Source organism: Heterodontus francisci, chromosome 37 (assembly GCF_036365525.1).
Source record: "Heterodontus francisci isolate sHetFra1 chromosome 37, sHetFra1.hap1, whole genome shotgun sequence".
Lineage (NCBI taxonomy): Eukaryota > Metazoa > Chordata > Chondrichthyes > Heterodontiformes > Heterodontidae > Heterodontus > Heterodontus francisci.
In genome coordinates, this window is record NC_090407.1 from 6,991,063 (window position 1) to 7,016,635 (window position 25,573).

The 25,573-nt window shown below is 42.8% G+C and overlaps 1 protein-coding gene across 8 annotated transcripts in view; it reads right to left on the reverse strand.

Annotated features, from left to right (window-relative positions):
* The window catches only part of pik3cd (phosphatidylinositol-4,5-bisphosphate 3-kinase, catalytic subunit delta), a 214,981-nt gene that overhangs the window by 88,173 nt on the left and 101,235 nt on the right, over positions 1-25,573 (reverse strand). For 4 of the 8 annotated variants that reach the window (XM_068016966.1, XM_068016967.1, XM_068016970.1 and 1 more), the window contains 2 exons: positions 23,802-23,939; positions 502-670 (listed from right to left, as the gene is read on the reverse strand). In XM_068016966.1, the coding sequence (XP_067873067.1) occupies positions 502-642 (141 nt within the window). In that variant the 5' untranslated portion in view covers positions 643-670; positions 23,802-23,939. Of the gene's footprint in view, positions 1-501; positions 671-1,816; positions 1,943-11,682; positions 12,450-21,862; positions 22,375-23,801; positions 23,940-25,573 lie in introns of those variants that run through there. The other 4 variants (XM_068016968.1, XM_068016971.1, XM_068016973.1 and 1 more) reach the window with 4 other exon arrangements.

A 25,573-nucleotide genomic window follows, 5' to 3' on the forward strand; every position in this document is an offset into this window, starting at 1 on the left:
TCGTATGTTCGTATGTTCTGGGTATCTGACTATAATATGCTGGAGTCACAGAGTGGGGTCCAGCCAAAATCCTCTACAATACTGTGAATAAGACATGAAAATTATGAAGAAATACTCCAAACATTGGCAGTTTTCCGCTGCATGTTAAAGGGGGAATTTAATAGCGACACTATTGAAAATTAAGAGGGATAGAGAGCGAAAGATTGCTTTTGGACTTAACAAACCAGTAACAAAGGGGCATAAACCCAGGATTAACATTAGAACAATGAAGGGAGAAAAATGAGACAACATTTTTTCTCTCCAAGGATTGTTAGAACACAGACTGCTTTACCAAAAAATGACAACAATAATGTAATTTAAGAGGGAATTTGAAAACCACAAGAGAGGATTGTGTTAGTGAGAAAGCAATTGAATTTTTTTTTTTTTTAAAACGCAAATGCCTAACTCCTGGATATTTTAAGACACCATGTTCTCATGACAAGCAATGCTTTACTAATTTACCTTTTTGATGTATTTGATTGTAGAACTGCGAGGCACAAAGAAGTTTAAGTAAATCCCTGTCGGCAACAGAAATTCAACCTCTACATCTGGACTCTCGTCCTCAGTCCAGAAGTCCTGATGGTAATGTATTCCTGGAGGCATTATGGCCAGTTCTCAGCTGCAATTTCCCCTGCGATACAAAAGCATAAAATGGATTTTCAAATATGGACAGAACATTGCTCTTCAGCAGTGAGCTCTCTATGTCAGTTCTAAAGATGATTCAATTGATTCAAGCTGCAGTGTGCATCAGCTAAAAACACCTCTATTAAGTTTACAGATCTTAGATCTGGATTTGGGATATTATTTGGATCCAAAAACCAAAAAAGAAAGAAAAAGGAGAAGCAACACTAAATTTCCCAGGAACATCACAGAAACAGCAAGTTCTCAATGTTGGATGAAGGATGAGAAAATCTGCAGTGGGCCACTTCCCTGGTGTGCAGGAAGTAGTACAAGGAGCAACTGAAGGTTCATATAAAAACAGCTTGCAACTTCTAAAAGACAGTCTGCCCAATAAAAGGTTGATGCAGATGTACAAGCAGTACACACGCAGGATCGCTGTACGAGTGCATTACAAGTGCATTCATACTTTGCCGATCGGAATTACTGCCCTTTTTATGTCCCTCTTTAAAGCATAGATCACAACTCAGTCCCCTTTAAATCTCAATGGGGAGATGGTCAGATGCCCAAATCCATCAGGCTTAATGGAACAGTCAGTCTGAGGCCTGGCCAATTTTTCCCCAGTCCCATCCTTCAGTCTTTTGACAGAACTGTAGATTTCTAAGATGACTGTTCAGCAGTATATTAAATTATTGACATTTATAAAAATAAAGCCTGGATTTTCCCCTCTGTCAAGGGAAAGTAAGCACATTCTTTAAATAAATGCAAGATGTAAAATAGTTCTGGTTTCTGAATTATTTGACATGCTTGTATTTTTTCCTTAAGTTACTTACAGGAAAGCGATTAGTTGCGATTTGACATTCAGGAATAAAAATGTAGCATTTTCACAGCCAACTTTCCCCAAAAACCTTGCCCCACCTCCCCCGACACCTCTCTACAGCCCATGCACAGAAATGAGAAATCTGAGGTGCATCAGAAGGAAAGAGAATTCTGACAGACATGAAGCTGTAGCATCACTTGGCAAAGCAACATTTTCTTTTGGGTCTTTGGAACTCAACCAATTTGTTTCTTTCATTGCTGATTCACAGATTCCAACATTTGAACATCTTAACAGAAGCCTAGAATCTTAGAGCACAGGAGGCCATTCATCCCATCTTACCTATGCCAGCTCTTTGTAAGAGCTAGCCAGATACTCCCACGCCCCTGCTCTTTCCCCATAGCCCTGCAAATTTTTCCATTTCAAGTATATATCCAATTCCTTTTCGAAAGTTATTACTGCATCTGCTTCCACTGCTCTTTCAGACAGTGCATTCCAGATCACAACCACTCACTGTGTAAAAGAAATTCTCCGTATCTTGCCAAATATCTTAAATCTTTGTTCATTACAAGTGATACACTACTCTGACCCAACAGAAGCCATCATCAAAGCTGCAATAAACAGCAAGATAACATTCAGGCTATGCCTAGCGCTGAAATTTACATAACAGCACTTGGTCAGACAACCACAATGCAGCCACTTGCAGAAATAGAATTTTTTTTTTAAACTCAAAAACACTTGCAGCGTGACAACACATGTCCAGCAGAGATACTGAATGCACGTACACACTAATAGATTTTGCACAGCGTCGTTACCAGGTTATGGGATGTCATGGAGCCAGGCTGTTCAGGGGTGATGTCAGGATGCACTTCTTCAAAGGGTAGTGGTAATCTGGAACTCTCCCCCTCCCTCCCCAAAGCTGCGTCAATTGCAAATTCAAAAACAGAAACTGGCAGATAATTTGTATGGTAAAGGTATTGAGGGATAACAAGGCAGGTAAATGGAGTGAAGATACAGATCACCTATGAGCTAACTTAATGACAGAACAGGCCCAAGGGGCAGAATGGCCTTCTCCTGTTCCTATAGCACATTTTCTTTTCAAAGGCAGGGGAGTCATCAGGGACGTGGGGGGGGGGGGGGCGCAACAGTGGGAAGGGATAAAATTGTAGAATCTTACAGCACAGAATGAGGCCATTCAGCCCATCTACCTCTTTCAGTTCTTTGAAAAGACTGCCCAATTTATCCCACACCCGAGCTTTTTCCCCCAAAATGCTGCAAATTAATCCTCTTCAAGTACATATCCAATTGCCTTTTCAAAGTTCCTATGGAATCTGACTACACCTCCCTGTCAGCAGCACAATCCAGATTTTAACAACCCTCTGTGTGAAACTTCTTTAATTATTTTGTCAACTATTTCAAATTTGTGGCCTCAGGTTACCAACCTACTCGATCTATCAAAACCCCTCAGAGTTGCAGGTCAGTGCATTGCTCAACTGGGAAGCAATTAGAGGCTGAGTTTACAGTCGAAGTTGGGGGAGGAGTGCAGGGTAGGGAGCTGCACTACAGCAGTCAGGGTGAGTAGTGAAGGAGGGAGTGGAGTGCACATGACCCTGAGGGAAGTGTAGAACAGGGCACAGGTCTCAACAGTTTTGTCTGATGCTTGTGTAAGCCTGCATACCCAGACGTTGATGTGCTGTAAAAGGATGTTGCAGGCTTGTGTGTGTAATTTCTATCATCTTATTCCTAAGAGCATGTAATGATCTGTTCGCTTTTGAATGACTTGCAAGTTGTTGTGATCTGGAACGCACTGCCTGAAAGGGTGGTGGAATCAGATTCAATAGTAACTTTCAAAAGGGAAGCTTGAGATCACAGAGGCTGAACCTTTGAGATTGTTTTGCTGCAAAGCAATTGAACAGATATATCTTTTGCAGAAATGATTAACATAATTAGTGAATAACAAAAGCAGAAAATCACCAACTGGGATGAAGAAACACAAAAATCAATGAGGAAGAAGAAAATACACTGAACGAACGCAAGAAAAAAAACCTAGCTTTAAAACAGGAAATGCTGGAAATGCTCAGCAGGTCTGGCAGCATCTGTGGAGAGAGAAGCAGAGTTAATGACAGCGACCAGAAACGTTAACTCTGTTTCTCTCTCCACAGATGCTGCCAGACCTGCTGAGTATTTCCAGCACTTTCTGTTTTCATTTCAGATTTGCAGCATCTGCAGTATTGTGCTTTTAGAAAAACTGTTGTGCGTGACAGACGCAAAACTGTGCAATCAACAATATCATCAACAACAGTGAACTAAGATATATAGAGTTTTTACAACTAGGCTAAGTACACATTTACCCTGACACTCCACCTCCCACTGAAGAATGTCTAAATATTGCACGAGCCACTTGATGTTGCACCTGCTGCTTCCTTGAAACATAAGTCAAGCTATTTAAAAACTGCAACCAGCAGCTAATGAGGAAATGAGCCACACACAAATGGGGTTTTCCAAGTTTGTGAACTTACATTAGCAAACTTTTTGAATGAATACCCTCCCTAAACCTCTCTGCCTCACTACCTCGCTTTCCTCCTTTAAGACATTCCTTAAAATCTACCTCTTTGACCAAACCTTTGGTCACCTGACCCAATATATCCTTTTGTGGCTTGGTGTCATACTTTGTTTTATAACAGGAACATAGTAAATAGGAGCAGGAGTAGGCCATTCGACCCCTCGACCCTGCTCCACCATTCAACTAGATCATGGCTGATCTTCTACCTCAATGTCATTTCCTGTACTATCCTCATATTCCTTTATATCTTTAATATCTAGAAATCTATCAATCTCTGTCTTGAATATCCTCCATGACTGAGCCTCCACAGCCCTCTGGGGTAGAGAATTCCAAAGATTCACCAACTTCTGAGTGAAGAAATTCCTCTTCATCTCAGTCGTAAATGGCCTACCCCTTACCCTGAGACTGTGTCCCCTGGTTCTAGACTCCCCCAGCCAGGGGAAACATCCTTCCTGCATCTACCCTGTCAAGCCCTGTAAGCATGCTTCAATGACATCACCTCTCATTCTTCTAAACTCTAGAGAAGACAATCCCAGGGATTAATCTGGTGAACCTTCACTGCACTCCCTCTATGGCAAGTATATCCTTCCTTGAGTAAGGAGACCAAAACTGTACACAGTACTCCAAGTGCAGTCCCACCAAGATTCTATACAATTGCAGCAAGACTTCTTTACTCCTGTACTAACATAATATTGCCTTCCTAGTTGCTTGCTGCAGCTGCATGTTAGCTTTCAGTGACTTATGAACAAGGACACCCAAGTCCCTTTGGACATCATCACTTCCCAATCTCTCACCATTTAAGAAATACTCTGCATTTCTGTTTATCCTACCAAAGTGGATAACTTCACATTTTTCCACTTTATATTTCATCTGCCATGTTCTTGCTCTCACTTAGCTTGTCTAAATCCCCTTGAAGCCTCTTTGCATCCTCCCCACAACTCACATTCACACCTAGTTTTGTGTCATCAGCAAACTTGGAAATATTACATTTGGTCCCCACATCCAAATCATGGATATCAATTGTGAACAGCTGGGGCCCAAGCACTGATCCTTGCAGTACCCCACAAGTCACAGCCTTCCAACCTGAGAATGACACATTTATTCCTACTCTCTGTTTTCTGTCCGTTAACCAATTCTCAATCCATGCGAGGATGTTACCCCAAATCCCATGTGCTCTAATTTTGTTTACTCACCTCTTATGGGACCTTATCGAAAACCTTCTGAAAATCCAAATTAACTACATCCACTGGTTCCCCCTTATCTATTCTGCTAATATTCCTGTGAAATGCCTTGGAACCTTTTATTACATTAAAGGCACTATATAAATATAGGTTGTTGTTGTTATTCAGGGAATGGGATTCTCAAATTGATGAAACAACTAGTTTTGGAAGCATTTACTCAAATCACTTTTATTAGCACAGAGGCAGATTCTTGACAAAGGGAGTCAAAGCGTATTGGGGGTAGGCAGGAAAGTGGAGTTGAGTCCACGAACAGGTCAGCCATGATCTTACAGAATGGCAGAACACACTGGAGGGGCTGAATGGCCTACTCCTGCTCCTAGTTCATATGTTCGTATGTAATTCTAAGACAAATGAAATCTCTCGACTCTAAGACTGTGAAGATTAAAACTGTTTATTCTCAAAAGCACACGCCTGACAAACATCCCATCTTTCCTCCAGAGGCGTATGTTGTGGAGTCACAGATGTCATTAACCTGTCTCGGAGTGGGTTGAGTGCACAGTTTTAACTTCAGTATTAATAAATTACTATAGACTGGGCGGTTAGTGTGATCATCAGATTCCTGTTTCCACTGACTCCACCATCTCTTCTGTACATCTACATGGGTTGAAATTAATATTTCAGCAGCTTCCTTGCAATATTTACAGAGGTAGATAAATGGTTAGATATAGAGTTACAGCATGGAGTAAAGTCACTGGCAGCAGTCGAGTTGATGAAAACACCATTAGGGTACCATCAACGGCAAGGTCAGGTCATTTATACTGCAGGGCTGCTACTGATGGCGTTCACGCGATTGCAGCAACCCTTACAGTATAACGATAGTGCTGGACACTGATTGCTGGGCATGGCTTAGAAGTGAATGATAATACTAAAAGTTAATCCTCTTTAAAGGGGCTCACAGCGAGGTGGAAAGCCGCCCCAATAATTATGAGAGCTCGTTACAAAACTAGCTTCAGATTTCCACTTCCATCTGACATTCCTGCTTGAATTTCCCCTTGGCTGGTTACCAAAACTCACCAAAAGGAAATGCCTTCTCAGCCTGGAAAAGTTGCCCAGAGTTAGGCCAACTAAGTACCAGCATCAACGAGGGGAAACACTGTAGGCTTGACATATCAGGCTGTGATTATTTTTTTTTGGAAAGGGAAACAAAGTAAAGCCAGGGAGGATAAACAGCGGCAGTTGATATTTTGGTGACACTACTGTATGGTGTAGTTTGACTGGTAGTCATCAACAAAGCACAAGGTTTGTAACTTTCGCCCATCCTTACTGCAGACACTTCATTATGCAGAGCGAAATACTGAATGTGTTCAGACGGCACAGTGGCGCAGTGGTTAGCACCGCAGCTCCAGGGACCCGGGTTCAATTCTGGGTACTGCCTGTGCGGAGTTTGCAAGTTCTCCCTGTGACCGTGTGGGTTTCCACCGGGTGCTCCGGTTTCCTCCCACATGCCGAAGACTTGCAGGTTGATAGGTAAATTGGCCATTGTAAATTGCCCCTAGTGTAAGTAGGTGGTAGGGAATATGGGATTGCTGTAGGGTTAGTATAAATGGGTGGTTGTTGGTCGGCACAGACTCAGTGGGCCGAAGGGCCTGTTTCAGTGCTGTATCTCTAAATAAAAAATAAAAAATGTAGGAGCCTCTCCACCCTGGCTGGTGATGGAAATTGGGGAGAATGCAGTCCAAACGTCTTGCACATATGATATAGTAGTACCATAGAATGGGAATGAAGAAAACGATATAAATGATGCAAAGTGAATTTGATTTTTCTTGCTCTACAGGTCGATTTCTTTTGGGTAGGAGGTAAACTTGGCTGTCCAAACTTTACTGCCCGCGTCCTAACTCACACGAAGTCCCATCGCCACCTCGCCCCGTGCTGCTGACCTACACTGATCTTCAGTCAAGCAACAACTCAATTTTAAAATTTGCATCCTTGTTTTCAAATCCCTCCTTGGCCTTACCCCTCCCTATCTCTGTATCCTCCTCCAACTTGACATCCCACCAAGATCTCTGCACTCCTTCCATTATGGCCTCTGGAGCTTCTCCGATTTTAATTGTTCCACCATTGGCAGCTGCTTTTTCAACTGCCAACACTGGAATTTCCTCCCTAAATTTCTCGGCCACTCTATCCCGCTCTCTTCCTTTGAGATGCTCCTTAAAACCTACTTCTTTGACCAAGCTTTTGGTCACCTGCCTCAATATTGCCTTATATGGTCATGGTGTCATATTTTGAAATAAAAACCGAAAGTGCTAGAAATAGCAGGTCTAGCAGCATCGCCACAGATGCTGATTATTTCCAGCACTTTCTGTTTTTATTTCAGATTTCCAGCATCCACAGTATTTTGCTTTTATTTCGGTGTCATATTTTGTTTGGTAACGCTCCTGTGAAGTGCCTTGGGGCATTTTACTACATAAAGGTGCTATATAAATACAAGTTGTTGCTGAATTTGGTGTTAGCCTGCTGCTGTTCCAAGATCAGTCTCACGGGAGAGATTGCCTCACAAATTCTGACAAATAGTTAGAGAAACTGATCATTGGAGCAGTGATTGGATGTTCCATTATATTATTATTTGGCTGAAATGATAAATAGTATAGTATTATTTTATGGGGGAGTTGGGGGAGGGGCATTGAGGACAGAATCTTAAACAACTCAATGATTTCCAAGTTAAACAGGACACCTCCATCAAGCACTTGGCAACATGCTGGCAAGTTACTGACTTCTATGGTTAGTGTAGGTTAAAAAAAAAGGTAAAACAGAGTTATGAAGCAAGATAAAGACAAATCTCCCTAGCCCATAATTGTCCCAATCCAAATTCTGCATCCCTTTACTTTCATTTTACTCCTTCTGACAGGTACCAGCGTGTTTCATTCTATCCTGATTTTAAAGTCAATTTCTCTATGGAATATGTGTTAATGCTTTCATGATTTAGTGTTGTCTCATTCATCTAGCCACATTAACCTTTTCACGTGATGTTTGTCACGTAGCTGAGCAAGTCTGAGACCCGTTCTAAATTAGTTTAATTTAAAAAATTCCATCAGTTTTTGGTTAATCTGTGACTGCCTTCCAAATTCAATTTGCCCATCAGCATTAGAGGGCAGCATACTTTGGTATCTTTATATTGTGTCATTAAAATTCACTGGGTCGTAAAATGTACCATTATAAAAGGTTAAAAACTATAGCTTTACTTAAAAAAAAACACCTTTGGTCACAATCATGTTCAAAGACCACAGTCCCATCTCCTTTTGTTAAATGAGGAACCGATCCATCCAATTTGGAATGCCACCTCAGAGATGTGAGCACAAAAATCTAGGTTGACACTCCAATGCAGTACTGAGGGAGTGCTACACTGTCAGAGGTGCCACCTTTCAGACGAAACGTTAAACCGAGGCCCCAGCTGCCCTCTGAGGTGGACATAAAAGATCCCATTCAAGAGGAGCATGGGCGTTCTGCCCGGTTTCCTGGCCAATATTTCTCTCTCAATCAACATTACAAAAAAAACCACAGATTATTTGGTCATCATCACATTGCTGTTTGTGGGAGCTTGCTGTGTGCAAATTGGCTGCTGCATTGTCTACATCACAACAGTGACTACACTTCACTTTATTGGCTGTAAAGCACTTTGGGACATCCCGTGGTCATTAAAGGTGCGAGATAAATGCAAGTCTTTCTTTTTTACCACTCAGCAGTGAGCCCATTTTCTATGCATTAGATATGAAGAAGTTCCTCCTCATAGTATAATTAGTGATTTCCTATGTTTAGCATGTCATCTGATTTTTGCCTTCTAGCTCTGCAAAAAGAACTTCTCTATTCTATGTTTTAAAAAGCAGGGGTGGGGGGTGAGGAAACGGGACAGGGGAGGTTCCTGAACAGTAAGGGATCTGCCGGACCAACAGACTTCTACCCAGATTAGATATCCGTCTTTCTGTATTTGCTGACTGACTAACAAGTTATTTGAGTTGCTCTTTACTACTAAGATTTTCCCCGGAAATGACCAGTTCTCCTTTATGTGGCTGGCACTACCTTTTAGGATGGGTGGTCTCCCCCAGCGGTAGGTCAGCATTGGCAGTGGGTGTCCTCCACGAAACATTTCAAAAGCACCACTGTATACAACAACCTTCCTCGCTATAATACTTTGGAGATCTGTTATAATTAATAACAACAGTAGGCTGAGCAGAACAACGCCTGGACTCCAAGGGTTAAATTATCAGGTGAGATTCTCCAATCAGGGTTGTATCCTGGAATTTCAAAGGCTAATGGGTGATTTGATCAAAGTTTTCAAGATATTAAGGGGAATAGATGGGGTAGATTGAGAGAAACTATTCTCATTGTTTGGGGGAGTCTAGGACCAGGGGTCATAGGCTAGAAATTAAAGCCAGATCTTTTAGGAGGAGTGAAATTAGGAAACACTTCAACACACAATGAGTGGTAGAAGTTTGGAACTCTCTTCCACAAATGGCAACTGATGCTAAATCAATTGTTAATTTTAATCTGAGATTGATAGAGTTTTGACAACCAAAGATATTAGGGGATATGGGGAAAAGGTGGGTATATGGAGTTAAGTCACAGAGCAGCCATGATCTCATTCAATAGAACGGACTCGAGGGGCTGAATGGCCTACTCCAGCTCCTACGTTTCTATGTTCAGTGAACTCCAAAAGTAATGATTTCTTGAGGTGCTTTGAGTTATTTTGGTGAGGTGATAAAGTGTTAGACAAGTGCAAAATTTAGATTTCCCCCTTAAGCAACTATTTAGCCTTAGCTAAATATATCCTAGATTGCAGAAGAGAGAAAAAAAGTCAGGTGGAGGTGGTGTCAGGTCACTATGCAGCGTTGCTGGGCTGCCAGCCAAAAAGGAATCTAGAAGCCAGCCATCCACCTCCGCCTTGCTAAAAGAGGCACAGGATGCAGTCAGTCCTTTCATTCATTCACAAAGTAATAACCTTAAAAAGAACGACAGACTTGCATTTATATAGCGCCTTTCTCAACCTCAGGACATACCAAAGCAGTGAATGAAGTACTTTCTTTGAAGTGTAGTCACTGTTGTAACGTCGAAAACACGGCAGTGTTGGAGCTTGCTGTGTGCAAATTCAAACGGCAATGAGAAAACAGCCAGACATCCGGGTTTCGTTTCGTGCTGTTGGTTGAGGGATAAATACTGGCCAGGATACCAGGGATGATATCCCTGCTCTTTGAAATAGTGGCATGTGATATTTTATATCCACTTGAGAGAGCAGAAAGGGCCTTGGTTTCATTTCAACATTGAGCATCAATCCAAAAACCCTGCACAAAATCCTGATACAGCAAATTTGCTCATCTGTGAAAACCTGGCCCAGCTAGTGTCATTGTCTGAATACACATTCCTTGTATACACAGGTTCAAATGCCAAGTTAACCACAGCTTCCTGAAGCAAGACTGCCAGAGCACTATTACATTATTGGCAAATCTAACCTTTCCCTCTTTCTCAATTACAACATCAAACTCTTTTGATACTTCAACAAACAACTGGAAAATCAGTGAGACACCTATCCTGGTTACAGCTGGATAATACTTCCCACTCCAAAAGAAAAAGGTAAACTAGCTCACCTGCCTACCTGGGTTTTAACCCTACACAGTTCTTACTAAATTCAAGACAAGGTTTAAATACTCAATGCGTTAAAAAAAAATCTGAAGGTTCACAGTACCACATCATCTACCTTCTGACTTAATGTTAATCAGTTTGGTAAAAACCTTCCCAAGGTATTCCAAGGTGCAAGTATAGATTTAGAGGATATAAAAGCTAAGCAAGCAATCGGGATTGGCACACTGACTCTGTTAAAACAGGCCAATGGGAAAACTTAAATGAACAAGATACATTTCATACAACCATTACTACAAGGTTGTGTATCTGTTATCAGATTTAAAAAACAAATCCAACAGATGATACATAGGAGAGTCATGCCACCAATACAAATGGCAACTATGTTGGCATCTTTAAAAACTTGCTTGTTATTATCAAAGTATATCAATCCATGTCTATCATGAAACCCTCACAAATGTTCCCATCTTCATAAATAAGTAAAATGTTCCACACAGTTGTCAATTAAAAAGCAAGTTATTTTATAGACGCCGTAACCAGCAGGTTTTATTACATTTCTCAAATATTTCGTTCCATCTGATGGTCAGTTTGGTTGAAGCAGGGTGTTCTAATCAGGATTATTTTTCGACAGATGTTATATTGAGGTTGTTATGCTAGACAACATCTAATTATTAAATAACATCAGTTATGTATTGTAATCAGAGAGCATTGCTTCTAAACAATTTGCACAGTGCACAAGGTATTAGTTAAACTAACATTTTAGATACACATAAAAATTCATTTCGTTACAGTTCTGCTGTATAAATTAAATGTTAATACAATGAATGCTAACTTGCCTCAATTCCCGAGTTGGAATACGTGGAGTAGATTACAAGACCCATACATTAAAATGAACAATCCTGTTGATTCATTGTAGTGATGAGTACACTTAACTAGGAACAGTCTTCCTTGAATGAATGTAGGTTTGATTGTTAATCAACTTTATAGTTCAGAACTACGATAGTGGTTACATCACCCAACAATCCTGTGCGTAATTATAAAATCTTGGCTGAAATTCTCAACCAAGCAGCAGTAAAGTCCAGCGGCGGTTCATGTGGAAAGTCAAGAATTTGCACCAGTTCAATGATGAAAGCATGCCAGCTGACACAAGTCAGAGCTTCGAGCAAACATCACAGCCAGAAGCACTGCCAGAATACACTTCAGCCTTTAATCCTCTCCATAGTCTTGCAATGCTTCTCCTTTTCCCTTGCTGCATCTCATATGAAATGTCCTTTTCTAATGGCTGCTGGCAAGCACAGTGAGTTGCTTTTCATAAAGCACAACTTGAAAACAACGAGAGAAGCAAAAAAGAAACCCACACATAACCAGAACGCAAACACTTCCCAGTCCAACCACCAACTGGAGGTTGGACTTAGATAATGTTAATCAAACAACAGAAGCTCCACCTCAGGATCAGTTACAGAAGGTTTTACTGAACAACAGTGCAATTAAAAATGAATCAGTTTCCTCGACTTGCCAATTTCAGAACCTCTGCAGACACATTAAACCAAATGGAATTTCTTCATTCTTATAAAGCCAACAAAGGTATGTTGTGAAATGCAATAAACCGATGTATCATTTCTCACAGCACTCTATACACAATGCTCAAAATAAAATACATCAGTAATATGGAGGCACATTCTGCTTGATCAGCAGGTAAAGCATTAACATAATGCTTTCATCACAAACACCTCCCCAATCGGAGAATCTCCACTGCACGGACAAATTGGAGCCAAGATTCAAAATTCAGAACAGTGGGTCTTATCAGCGATACTTGTAATCTGTTAGTTTGAAGATTGCGTCACAGATGGAATTTGCAGGGTAGAAACTGGACATCATTATGCACGTTTTACAGATATGCTGAGGTGGCTGCTGAAAGCAGGCATTAGGTCTTTCGCATGTGCTAATTTAGGACCTAATGTCCGTTTTAGTTCCCCTCAGGGAAACTGGGTTGTCCCCAAGTAGAGCGGGCACTGGGCTTGCTCTGTCCAGATTTTCCAGACATGAATGCATCCTAGTAAGTGGCCGACAGGTTTTTAAAAGATTTTATGGCTGATATACAATCAGAAGGAACAGGAGTGGTCCTCCTGACCCCACAACACTCTCATGGGTGCCAGTCATGGCTCAATTGGGAGTCAGAAGGTTGTGGGCTCATGTCCCACTTCAGGGCTCGAGTGCAAACAATCAAGGTCGACACTCCACTGCAGTACTGAGGGTGTCCTGCACTGCCGGAGGTGCTGTCTCTTGGATGAAATGGTAAACCGAGACCCCCATCTGCCCTCTCAGGTGGACAGTGGAAGGGGGAAGACGGTGACGTAGTGGTAATGTCACTGAACGTAATCCAGAGGCCCAGGCTAATGCCCTCGGGACACTGGTTCAAATCTCACCACGGCAGCTGGTGGAACTGAAATTCAATCAATTCATAAATATCTGGAATTGAAAGCCAGGCTGGAATTTCACACCATCCCAGGAGGCTCCGGGAGCCTTCCCGAACTGATCCTGCCTCTGCCACCACTTTATGTAGGGCAGCGGGGGCGAAAAACAGCCCGACTTCCCCAGGCTAATCAAAGCCCTTAAGTGGCCACTTAACAGCCACTTAAGGGCCTTCGCCCGTCTCCATGTGGATTTTACGCGTACCAAGCGGGCGGCCGAGGACCCAGAGTTGCCACCTGGAAATACCAGGCGGCTGACAATCGTCCTGGGGGGGGCCTTAGGATCGAACACAGGGTGCCCGATGGAGGGCCGCCCCCGTTACCCCAACCACCCTTCCCTCGCTGGGGCCCCGTCGAGGCAACCAAAACTTACCTTAACTCCCGGCTCCATGTCTTCCAGTTGGCTGGGCTGCAGTCCCAGCAGTGGCCACCGCTCCCGGTGGCGCTGCGGAGAATAAGAGCTGCCGGTCCGCTGATTGGCCGGCAGCTCAATGAGGCGAGACTTCATCCCTCAAACAGGTGGAAGTCCCGCCTCGGCACAATTAAAGCCTAAAATACAGAACGGATCCCCAGGCGAGGTGGAAGCGGGCTCGCCACCGACTTTTACGTCAGAGGACGGCTCCCGTCCATCCAACATAAAATCCCGGCCCTGGTCTCAGTAATGGTGCCAGGAAACTATCAATTGCCATAAAACTCATCTGGTTCACGAATGTCACTTAGAGAAGGAAATCTACTCTCCTTATCTGGTCTGGCCTACATGTGACGCCAGACCCACAGCAATGTGGTTGACGATTAACTGCCCTCTGAAATTGCCTTACAAGCCATTCAGTTGTCAAGTGCAATTAGGGATGGGGAACAAATGCTGGCTTTGCCAGCGACTCTCACATCCCATGAAAGAATTTTTTAAAAATCCCATGGCACTATTTTGAAAAAGAGCGGTGGAGTTATCCCTGGTGTCCTGTGCTGTTTGTGGGAGCTTGCTGTGTTTCCTACATTGCAAGAGTGACTGCACTTCAGAAAGTACTCCATTAACTGTAAAGTGCAATGGGCCATTGTAAAGGTGCTATATAAATGGAAGTCTTTTTTGTTTATAAAGAGGTTCAGACCTGCGATTGGCACCCCTTCCATTTTTCTCCTCCCCGACCCTTACTTTCAAGTGACCACCAGCAAGGCAAGTGGTCCATCATTCACACTTGTAAAATCGGGGAGCTATACATGGAGGCATGATGCGCACTGGCCCCTTGCCCAAATAATGAGTCCCCAAGTCAAATTTTGGGCCATCCTCAGGCTTCCCAGTTGGGATGCAAGCTGTATGCGTGGCAATGCTCTGGGCCCGTGCTACAATGTCACGTTGGGCAGTTTCTCATAGGCATGAGAGGTTTATATCACACGGTCGCCAGGGCCAATTACACTGCATGGAAGGGAAAATCCACTTATTGTGTAATTCAGAATATTTACTCGTGGTAAACAATCAGACAGTCATTGTTTTAAAAAAAACAAATTATATAATTACAACGAAGCCACAATGAACCCAATATTGGGAGTGGCATGGAGCTGAATGTGTTATTATAACCAGAGCGTGCTTGCATTATTCCAAAATATTTACAAGATGAAAGTTAATTCAGAGGAGAGTTCAACGTGCTGTAACCATTCAGCTCGCAGCAATCTATAAAACCTGACTCTCTTATCCCAGTAGAATTTTAGATCCAATATGAATACAATTCTGCCTGTCAGAACAACAGCTTGTGCTGTTCACTTACAGGAAGGTACCGAGGAGAGCTTCATTATAAAAGGAGGAAAGAGTTATGGCATTCTGGGCAAGTTGAAACAATGGAGAATTGAGGCAGGGCGACAGCTTGGAGGACATTCAAGGTCAAACATCGAGGCGATGAAGACATTGACCAGGAGTTCCGGCAGCAGGAGGGGAAGAGATGAAACCAATACCAGCAATGCTGCGGAGATGGAGAAATTGGTTTTGGTAATGGAGCGGAGTTGGGGGAGGAGGCTGGGCTTGGGGATCAAGAAGAACGCCAACATAGGAACATAGGAAGATAGGAACAGGAGTAGGCCATTCAGCCCCTCGAGCCTGTCCCGCCATTCAATGAGATCATGGCTGATCCGCGGCCTAACTCCATATACCTGCCTTTGGCCCGTATCCCTTAATATCTTTGCTTAACAAAAATCTATCTATCTCAGATTTAAAATTAACAACTGTTCTAGCTTCAACTGCTGTTTGTGGGAGTGTGTTCCAAATCTCTACCACCCTTTGCGTGAAGAAGTGCTTCCTAACATCTCTCTTGAACGGTCTGGCTCTAAATTTTAAGACGATACCCCCTAGTTTTAGAATCTCCAACCAGTGGAAATAGTTTATCTTTATCGAGCCTGTCTTTTCCTGTTAATATCTTGAAGACTTCGATCAGATCACCCCTTAACCTTCTAAATTCTAGCAAAAACAGGCCTAATCTGTGAAATCTCAGTGGCGCAGTGGTTAGCACCGCAGCCTCACAGCTCCAGGGACCCGGATTCGATTCCGGGTACTGCCTGTGTGGAGTTTGCAAGTTCTCCCTGTGTCTGCGTGGGTTTTCTCCGGGTGCTCCGGTTTCCTCCCACAAGCCAAAGGACTTGCAGGTTGATAGGTAAATTGGCCATTATAAATTGTCACTAGTATAGGTAGGTGGTAGGGAAATATAGGGACAGGTGGGGATGTTTGGTAGGAATATGGGATTAGTGTAGGATTAGTAGAAATGGGTGGTTGATGTTCGGTACAGACTCGGTGGGCCGAAGGGCCTGTTTCAGTGCTGTATCTCTAATCTAATCTAATGTAACTTAACCCCTGTAGTCCAGGTATCATTCTTGTAAACCTACGTTGCACTCCCTCCGAGGCCAATATATCCTTCCAAAGGTGTGGTGCCCTGAACTGCTCACAGTACTCCAAGTGGGGTCGAACCAGGGTTTTGTACAGCGCTGCAGCAAAATCTCTGTCTTTATACTCCAATCCTCTAGATATAAAGGCTAGCATTCCATTAGCCTTTTTGATTATTTTCTGCACTTGCTCGTGACATTTTAAAGATCCATGCACCTGAACCCCCAAGTCTCTTTGGACATCCACTGTACTTAACCTCTTCCCATTTAGAAAGTACCCTGCTCTTTCGTCTTTTGGTCCAAAATGGATCTCACACTTGCCCGCATTGAAATCCACCTGCCACAGTTTTGCCCACTCACCTAGTCTGTCAATATCTCCTTGCAATTTTATGCTATCATCTAGACTGTTTACAATGCCGCCTAACTTTGTATCATCAGCAAATTTGGATATATAAGTTACTATACCATCATCCAAGTTGTTAATGAATAATGTGAATAATTGAGGCCCCAACACAGATCCCTGTGGGACACCACTATTCACATCCTGCCAATTGGAGTATTTACCCATTATCCCCACTCTCTGTCACCTACCACTCAACCAACTTCCCAACCATGTCAATAATTTGCCCTCAACTCCATGGGCTTCTGCCTTAGTTAACAGTCTCTTATGTGGGACTTTATCAAATGCCTTCTGGAAGTCCATATAAATAACATCCATAGACATTCCCCTGTCCACTACCTTAGTCACCTCTTCAAAAAATTCAATGAGATTAGTCAGGCATGACATTCCTGTCATGAATCCATGCTGGCTGTCCCTGATTAACGGAAATTTTTCTAGGTGTTCAGTCACCCTATCCTTGATTATAGACTCCAGCAACTTGCCCACCGCAGATGTCAGGCTAACTGGTCTGTAATTTCCTTGGTTCCCCCTTTCACCCTTCTTAAAAAGTGGAGTGACATGTGCAACTTTCCAATCCAGAGGGACCACTCCTGAATCTAGGGAACTCTGAAAGACTATAGTCAGGGCATCTACAGTGCTCCCCTACTTCCTTTAACACCCTCGGATGGAAACCGTCAGGTCCTGGGGATTTCTCACTCTTTAGTTCCATTAATTTCCTTGTTACAGATGTTTTACTTATGTTAATTGTATTAAGTCCCTGTCCCCTATTGGCTATTAATTTTTTTCGGGACTTCCAGCAAGTTATCCTCCTTTTCAACTGTAAATACTGAGGCAAAGTAATTGTTCAACATGTCTGCCATTTCCCCATTATCAATGACAATATCTCCAGTTTCAGCTTTTAGTGGGCCGACATTGCTCTTGACCACCCGCTTTCCCTTTATGTAACTATAACATTTCTTCTTATTGATTTTGATGTCCCTTGCAAGTTTCCTTTCATAATCTCTTTTAGTAGCTCTTATAAGCTGCTTTGTGACCCTTTGCTGGTCTTTGTATCGATCCCATTTGGCCGGATCTGTGCTGTGTTTTGCATTTTTGTAAGCCATTTCTTTTTGTTTTATGCTATTCCTAATCTCTTTAGTTGTTCATGGGTGTTTTTTCTGTGAAGTGGAGCTTTTTCCTCTCAGGTATATACTCACTCTGTATTTCGTTAAATGTTTCTCTAAATATTCTCCACTGTTCTTTAGTAGTTTGACCCATTAACAGATCTACCCAGTTTACCGTGGACAGTCTCTGTCTCATCCCGGTAAAGTCAGCCTTACCCAAGTCTAAAATTCTAGTAGCTGATTCGTGCTTTTCACTTTCAAACGCTACCTTGAATTCGATCATGTTGTGATCACTATTTGATAAATGTTCACGCACAGTTAGGCTACTAATTAAATTTGGCTCATTACTCATAACTAAATCTAATATTGCCTGTCCCCTTGTTACATCTCGGACATATTGCTGTAGGAAACTATCCCGGACACATTCCAGAAATTCACTACCTTTCTGACAGGTGCTAGTCTGCTTCTCCCAATCTATGTGTAAGTTAAAATCCCCCATTAATACTACTCTGCCTTTGTTACACACTTGCCTAATTTGTTCATTTATACAATCTAACACCTCAGAACTGCTACCAGGGGGTCTATACACAACACCCATTACAGTTTTAGATCCTTTTCTGTTCCTCAATTCCACCCATAAGATCTCCACTGGATGCTTTCCCCTCATTATATCCTCTCTCACCAATGATATGATATTATTTCTAATCAGTAAGGCTACTCCACCCCCTCTGTCATTTTCCCTGTCCCTCCTGTAAACTTTATAACCAGGTATATTTAGTTCCCAGTCCTGACCATCCTGCAGCCACGTCTCCGCAATGGCCACCACATCATAATCTTCCATTTGAAATTGCGCCTGCAGTTCATCTAGTTTATTCCTTACACTCTGTGCATTTGTATATAGAACTCTTATTTGGGCTATACCCCCTAACTTGTCCCTCAGCCTTCATGCTTTATTCACCAGTTTATTACTTCTCTCTTCTGGTTTAAGCAGTATACTTCTTGCAGTTTTGCCATTACCTGCAGTTCCTGAAGTCGGGTTCCTGACTGTTTCTTTACTCTCTGCCCTGTTACTTGTTTTTGAAACTGTATTGACTTCCCGAGGCCTCCGCCCCCACCCATTTATTAGTTTAAAGTCCTTGTGATCACCCTATTTATCCTTTCCGCTAGGACACAGGTCCCAGATCAGTTCAGGTGGAGTCCGTCCCAACGGTACAGTTCCCTCCTGTCCCAATACTGATGCCAGTGCCCCATGAAATGGAACCCCTCTTTTCCACACCACTCCTTTAGCCATGTGTTTACTTCCCTAATTTTCTTATCCCTATGCCAATTTGCACGTGGTTCAGGTAATAATCCAGAGATTATGACCCTTGAGGACCTGTTTTTTTTTCATTTTGTTCCAAGCTCCTGATAATCCCCAAACAGGTCCTCTTGCCTAGTCTTGCCTATGTTGTTTGTCCCAACATGGACCACAACAACTGGATCCCCCCCCCCGTCCCTCTCAAATATCCTTTCAAGCCGGTTAGAGATGTCCCTCACCCTGGGTAGGTAACATACCATGCGGGACTCTCGGTCCTGCTTACAAAGGATGCTATCAGTACCCCTAATTATGGAATCCCCTACCACTACCACTTTTCTTTTGGCTCCCCCCGCTTGAATGGCCTCCTGTACCACAGTGCAGTGGTCAGTTTGCTCATCCTCCCCACAGTCCTCTTCCTCATCCACACAGGGAGCAAGTACCTCGTACCTATAAGACAAGGTCAAGAGCTGAGTCTCCTCCATTGCTGAATTCAGCATCCCTCTACCTGCCTTACTTGCAGTCACACCCTCCTGTCCCTGACCACTGGCTGAATTTGAGATACTTAATCTACGGGGCGCGACTGCCTTAAGCACAGTGTCCAGGAAACTCTCCCCCTCCCTGATGTGCCGCAGTGTCTGAAGCTCAGACTCCAGCCCCTCAACTCTGAGCCGAAGTTCTTCGAGCTGCAAGCAACTTGCCGCAGATGTGGTCACTGTGGCTCGCAATGGGATCTACCAGCTCCCACATCATGCAGCTATGGCACATCACCTGCCCTGCCATCTCTACTTTAGTTTAGTTAATTAATTTTTCAAATTTAGTGCAGATTCCCTACCAGTTTTCCTGTGACGTCACTTTTTTCAGATTTTTCTCAGTATCAGTTGGAAGCAGTGAAAGCCACTCCGCCCCTCCGGGTCCACTCTACCTCTGCTCCCTGGTGACTCAGCCGCGAAATCCCTGAGGTAAGTTATTTATACTCACAGCTCCGATGCAAACAGGTAGCTTCTTCTCTGCTCTCTGTTGATTGTGACGTCTCTATAATGTCACTTTTCGATTTTCCCCCTGCTCCGCTCTCCCACTCTCTCAGACTCCCCAAGGTATTGGACTTTCCAGCTTAGTTTATGATGGTAAGCTGGAGAGGCTGATGGAATCGAAGCAAGAAGCTGCTCACAGCAACTGAACAGGGAGGCCTTTAGTTGTGTGGTGATTCAACTGTAGGAGATTTTCACCCATCCAGGTCTTGATATCAAAATTGGCCACTTGAGAGCGTGGTAAAAAATTCTTTGGGTCATGGGAGGAGGCAGCGAAGTGGAACTGGATGTTGTCAACCTACATGTGGAAACGAACTCTGTGCTTCTGGATAATAATGCCAAGCGGCAGCATGTAGTTAATGAAGAGGAGGATGCAGAGCACAGCAATTGACTGCACAAGCAGAGGAGAAGCAGCGTTGGAGTAGCTTCGTTTTCAAAATAAGAGAAAAATGAGAAGAAAGCCATGGTCCAGAGATGGACTTTAGAGGAGACTGGAGGACAGTGGAGCGGTTGTCTATGACAAAGGTCAAGGAAGAGGAGAGATAGGGAGCCATAGTGACAATCACACAAAATGCAAGTTGTGACTTTGACCGGTGAGATTTTAATACTGTCGGTGGGACACCAGAGCCAGATTTGATGGTGTAAAAGCTCACGTACAGATGCTGACCTCCCAGAATCTGACCTAAAATGCCAGTAGTTTGCACCGTTACCAATGTAAATGCAGAATTCAGCACTATGACACAGATATGGTGGCACACTGGGTTGTGGTGATCTTGATCTGCCAGTGCCAACAAGATAAATGAAAGTTTGTGGTCTAAGTAAATTTTAATACAGTACACACAGGTTCAAGTGGCCTAATTTCAATTGTTAGCGCGCAAATTTGAGGACCCAAAAGCTCCAAGTCTTTGTTGTTTGTGTACCAGTTTTATCCACTGTTCTCGTTGGTCTACCATCACAGAATGAGGCCATTTGGCCCATCGTGCCTGGGTCAGGACTTTGAAACAGCTATCCAATTGGTCCCACTCCCCATAGAGCTGCAAAAGCTTCTCCTTTAAAGTATTTATCCCATTACCAAATTGGGGAATTAACTAGGTCACACAGAACAATATTATCTCATGGAGCCTGGGTTGTTTTAGACACAAAACATTTCTTTCAGATTGAGCCTACGTGGGTGAAAAAGTTCAAAGAAACTGCTTTGTAAGAGGCGTTAACATTTTCCAACCAATTCTGCATTGATGTGGTATTGATGATTTTTTGAGTCTAAAAGGTCATCTTGCTATATTTCTGCTCTTACCGACATAACTTTAAAACTGTGCGGCTGAGACCTGGAGCACTTATGATGCCATCATCATCATCCAATGGAAGGTTAACATGTGATTATCAAATACATTATTTATTTATCACTCGCTGAGGACACAGTAGAATTGAATGGTTGTTCTTCATTGTACACTTTAAGTGAACTTATATGTTATTCTTAACCATTTCTCATGTGGCCCAAGGCTGTTGTGCAGAATGTTTAAAGCAGCCAAAAACTGGGATGTTGAGGAGGGAGAAAAGAACTACTTGTTGGGTAGAGTAATTGAGTTAAGGAGGCTGACTTCATGCATTCCAAGGCAATTTCCACACTAGGTCTTCTCAGATATACAAAGAAGCCAGAAGGCATTACACAATGGAATAAATGCACCTTTTTGAGACAAAGACCAAAGACGTACGCAAGGCAAGCACCAACACAGATCCTTTAAGTGCCCTGAATACTTTTAGCACAACTATTCAACTAACATGTGAATATTATACACACTCCAAGGTTTCAAGAAATTGCGTCCAACTCCAAAATATCATCTCAAGAAACGCTTACTTCTGTTCTGGGTTTTGTTGGGGGTGGGGGGGTGGTGGTGGTGGTGACACCAAGTGGACCTCTCGGTGTGCGTTCCGCTGTTTATATACTCGAGCTGTCCCGGTCATGTTGGAGGCGACTGGAAAAATGGAGACCTCGTTTTCTGTGCATGTGAACAGCTTCTGCCTCTGTTAAATCGGCCTCCTTCACAGAACAGGATAGCATTGAGGATGCCACTATTCTTTTCGTTGTAAAACATCTTCCATTTTTAACAAAAGAAACTGCCACCAAACGGACACTAATCCAGTAGGTCACACAGAGTTAGGTAATGGTATCAGTTCACACCATGGTGAAGTAGTACATTCTCCTCTCTCGGTGCTTTTCACAGACCAGTGTAAGAGGCAGCAATACTGGTCATGGGTCCAAAGACCCAGGTAAAATGCAATTTCCACTGCTGTCCATTGCGAGCCAGCTGCTAAATTAGTTATTCTGCAGTCACCTCCATGAGAACCAAGTGTGGAGGGTTGAAAGCACTGGAATAATGCAAACGCACCGTCAAACAAACTGAACATATCAAAGCTGTTTATTGCTCTGTTTCAGAATCAAATCTCATTGTTTCTTATCTTTTCCTACCTTAACTCTTTCGTTATTTGGTTTATTACCCGGGGAATATCAGTGCTCCCATTAAAACATGGGAGCACTAATATGCCCCAAATACACACTTTTCTTGTTATGCATTTTTCTATGTTGAAGGCGCTATATAAATGCAAGCTTTATATACACTTGACTTTCTTATCCAGACTCAAAATTATTTCATGCTAGAAAATCAGACTATGGTATGTTACTTTTCAGAATAAATAATCTGTGTGTTGGCTACAGAGTACAGACAAAGGTCAGTGGACAATACTTTGTTTCATGTAGCTTTGCAAGCTGTGAACAATCCAAGAACACACTTTAGGAGACTGCACCAGGTCCAGGAGCATAGTAATTTACCAAGTAACCCATCAGAGAAGGGATATTGGAACCATGGTAGTGTACAATGTGAGTTTACTATGATGAAACCAGTGAGAAGAGGCTATAGTTATGAAGAGAGATTTGGAAAACTTGGGTTTTACTCACTGCAGTAGGAAGCACAGGGGATATGAGAGACATACTCTAAATTTATAAAAGGTAAATGGTGAAAGATCATTTCCCCACTGAATTGATAAACAATGGGACATAAATTGAAGATTGATAGTAAAAGCATAAAGGGAGAGGTCATAAGGAATTAATTCAAGCAAAGAACTATTAGAATATGGAATGCAAGTGGCTGCTGATGCCAGTCGGTCATGATGTTTAAGAGGGAAATATATAAACGGTTGAAGAAAATATTAAAAAGAGTAGGGGAACAGCAAGAAAATGTGATTAGTGTTGATGACTCAAAGTGGAGCGAGGAAAATTACACAACTGTGTAAACTCAACTCAGAATCACACAGTACAGTAAGAGGCCATTCAGCCCATCATAACTGTGCTGGTTCTTTTGAAAGAGCTATCCAATTAGTTACAGTGTCCTGCAAATTTTTCCCTTTCAAGTACATATTCAATTCCCTTTTGAAGGTTTACTATTGAATCTGCTTCCACTGCCCTTTCAGGCAGTGCATTCCAGATCATAACACTGCGTAAAAAAACAATTTTCTTCATCTCCCCTCTGGTTCTGGTTTGCCTTAAGCCCTTGTTAGAAGAGTAAAGTTGAAAATAAGTCAGGAGCGCTTGACGAATATTCAATGATAACCAATACAGGAGCTGGTTAGGGTGTGCAGCAAAAGACTGTGCTTTTCAAAAATAAACTGAAGACAGGTACTGGGACGTTACAGCCACTATACTCTGTAAACTCTTGTGCCAGATGACTTATGATATTTCTACCAGAATTTTACGCTTAAAAAAAAAATGATTAAAATGGACATGTAATGGGCACACTTACTGTTGTTGCTGATGGCAGCTGACTGGGCAAAGGTTGGCGTTGGGTACTCCTGTAATTTGGTTCAGGGACATGCAGCGGAGTTTCTGATCATCAGTTGATGGAGATAAGCTTGCTGTTCAGGTGAAAGAGTGCCAGCAGCTGTCATGAAGGCAAATGGAGAGATTGAGCAGATTAGTTTTCAGGCTTGTGCTGATAAGTGATGAGTAACACACATGTGCCAGACAGTGACTATCTCCATCAAGAGAGAATCTAACCATCTCCCCATGACATTTAACGGCATTATCATCGCTGAATCCCCCACTATCAACATCCTGAGGGTTACCATCGACAGGAAACTGAACTGGACCAGTTACATAAACACCGTGGCTACAAGAGCAGGTCAGGGACTGGGAATTCTGCGGCAAGTAACTCACCTCCTGACTTCCCAAAGCCTGTCCACCATCTGCAAGGCATAAGTCAGGAGTGTGATGGAATACTCTCCACTTGCCTGGATGGGTGTGGCTCCAATACTCAGGAAAGTTGACACCATCAGGACGAAACAGCCTGCTTCATCAACACCCCATCCACCACCTTAAATATTCACTCCCTCTACTACCAAAATACAGTGGCTCACCAAGCCTCCTTCGACAGCACCTTCAAACCCCGTGACCTCTACCACCTAGAAGTTCAAGGACAGCAGACACATGGGAACACCACCACCTGCAAGTTCCCCGCCATGTCACAATCCATCCTGACTTAGAACTATATCACTGTTCCTTCACTGTCGCTGGGTCAAAATCCTGGAACTCCCTCCCAGCAGCACTGTGGGTGTATCTGCACCAGATGGACTGCAGCGGTTCAAGAAGGTGGCTCACCACCACCTTCTCAAGGGCAATTAGGGATGGGCAATAAATGCTGCCCTTGCCAGCGATGCCCACATTACATGAACGAATATTGCAGCAAACGCAGAGAAACATTGGGAAGAATGCAACTTTGAAGAGTTAATATCTGGTGGATCTGTAACAAATAACAATATTGAGATGTCTGAAATGTATCGAAGGACTATAATACACCATTTACTAGGTGAGCTGGTGATAGAAAGTGGCAAAAGTAAGTTCTGCAGTATTATTCTCAGGCAAAGCCAGTGCTCACTGTGGTAAAAAACAAAATATATTTCCTGGTTAAGGTGTTGCAATGCTGTTTGCATGCAAAGAGAGGGAGGAAAAGGTAGCACAACCTTTTGAAAAGACTGAAGCCAGGTGGCATGATATTGAGTTGATCATGGGATATTTGATAATAAGTGACATATCTGTTAAATAACGTTCGATTCCCGACTATACATATTGTCTTTAAATGCAGATTGATCTCCAAGTACAAAAAATACATTGCAAAGGGAAAATACAAGAACTTGCATTTATATAGTGCCTATAACATTGTGAAACATCCCAAGGCACTTTACAACAGCGTTAGCAAACAAAATTCTAAACTGAGCTTCCTAAGAACAGATATCGGGACATTTGGCCAAAAGCATGCTCAAAAAGGGAGGCTATAAAGAATGCCTTAAAGGAGAACAATGCGATAGAGGTGCTTAGGAAGGGAATTCCAGAGCTTAGGGCCTGGACAGCTAAAGGTGCAGCTGCCAATGGTGGAGCGATTAAAATTGGGGATGTTCAAGACGACCGAATTGGAGAATGACAGTATCTTGGGGCATTTTAGTTAGGCTTCCCTTCGCTGTTGTGTACAAGTGCCTTGTATTGGTAGCAATGAGACCTAATAAAAAAAAAAATCTGAAG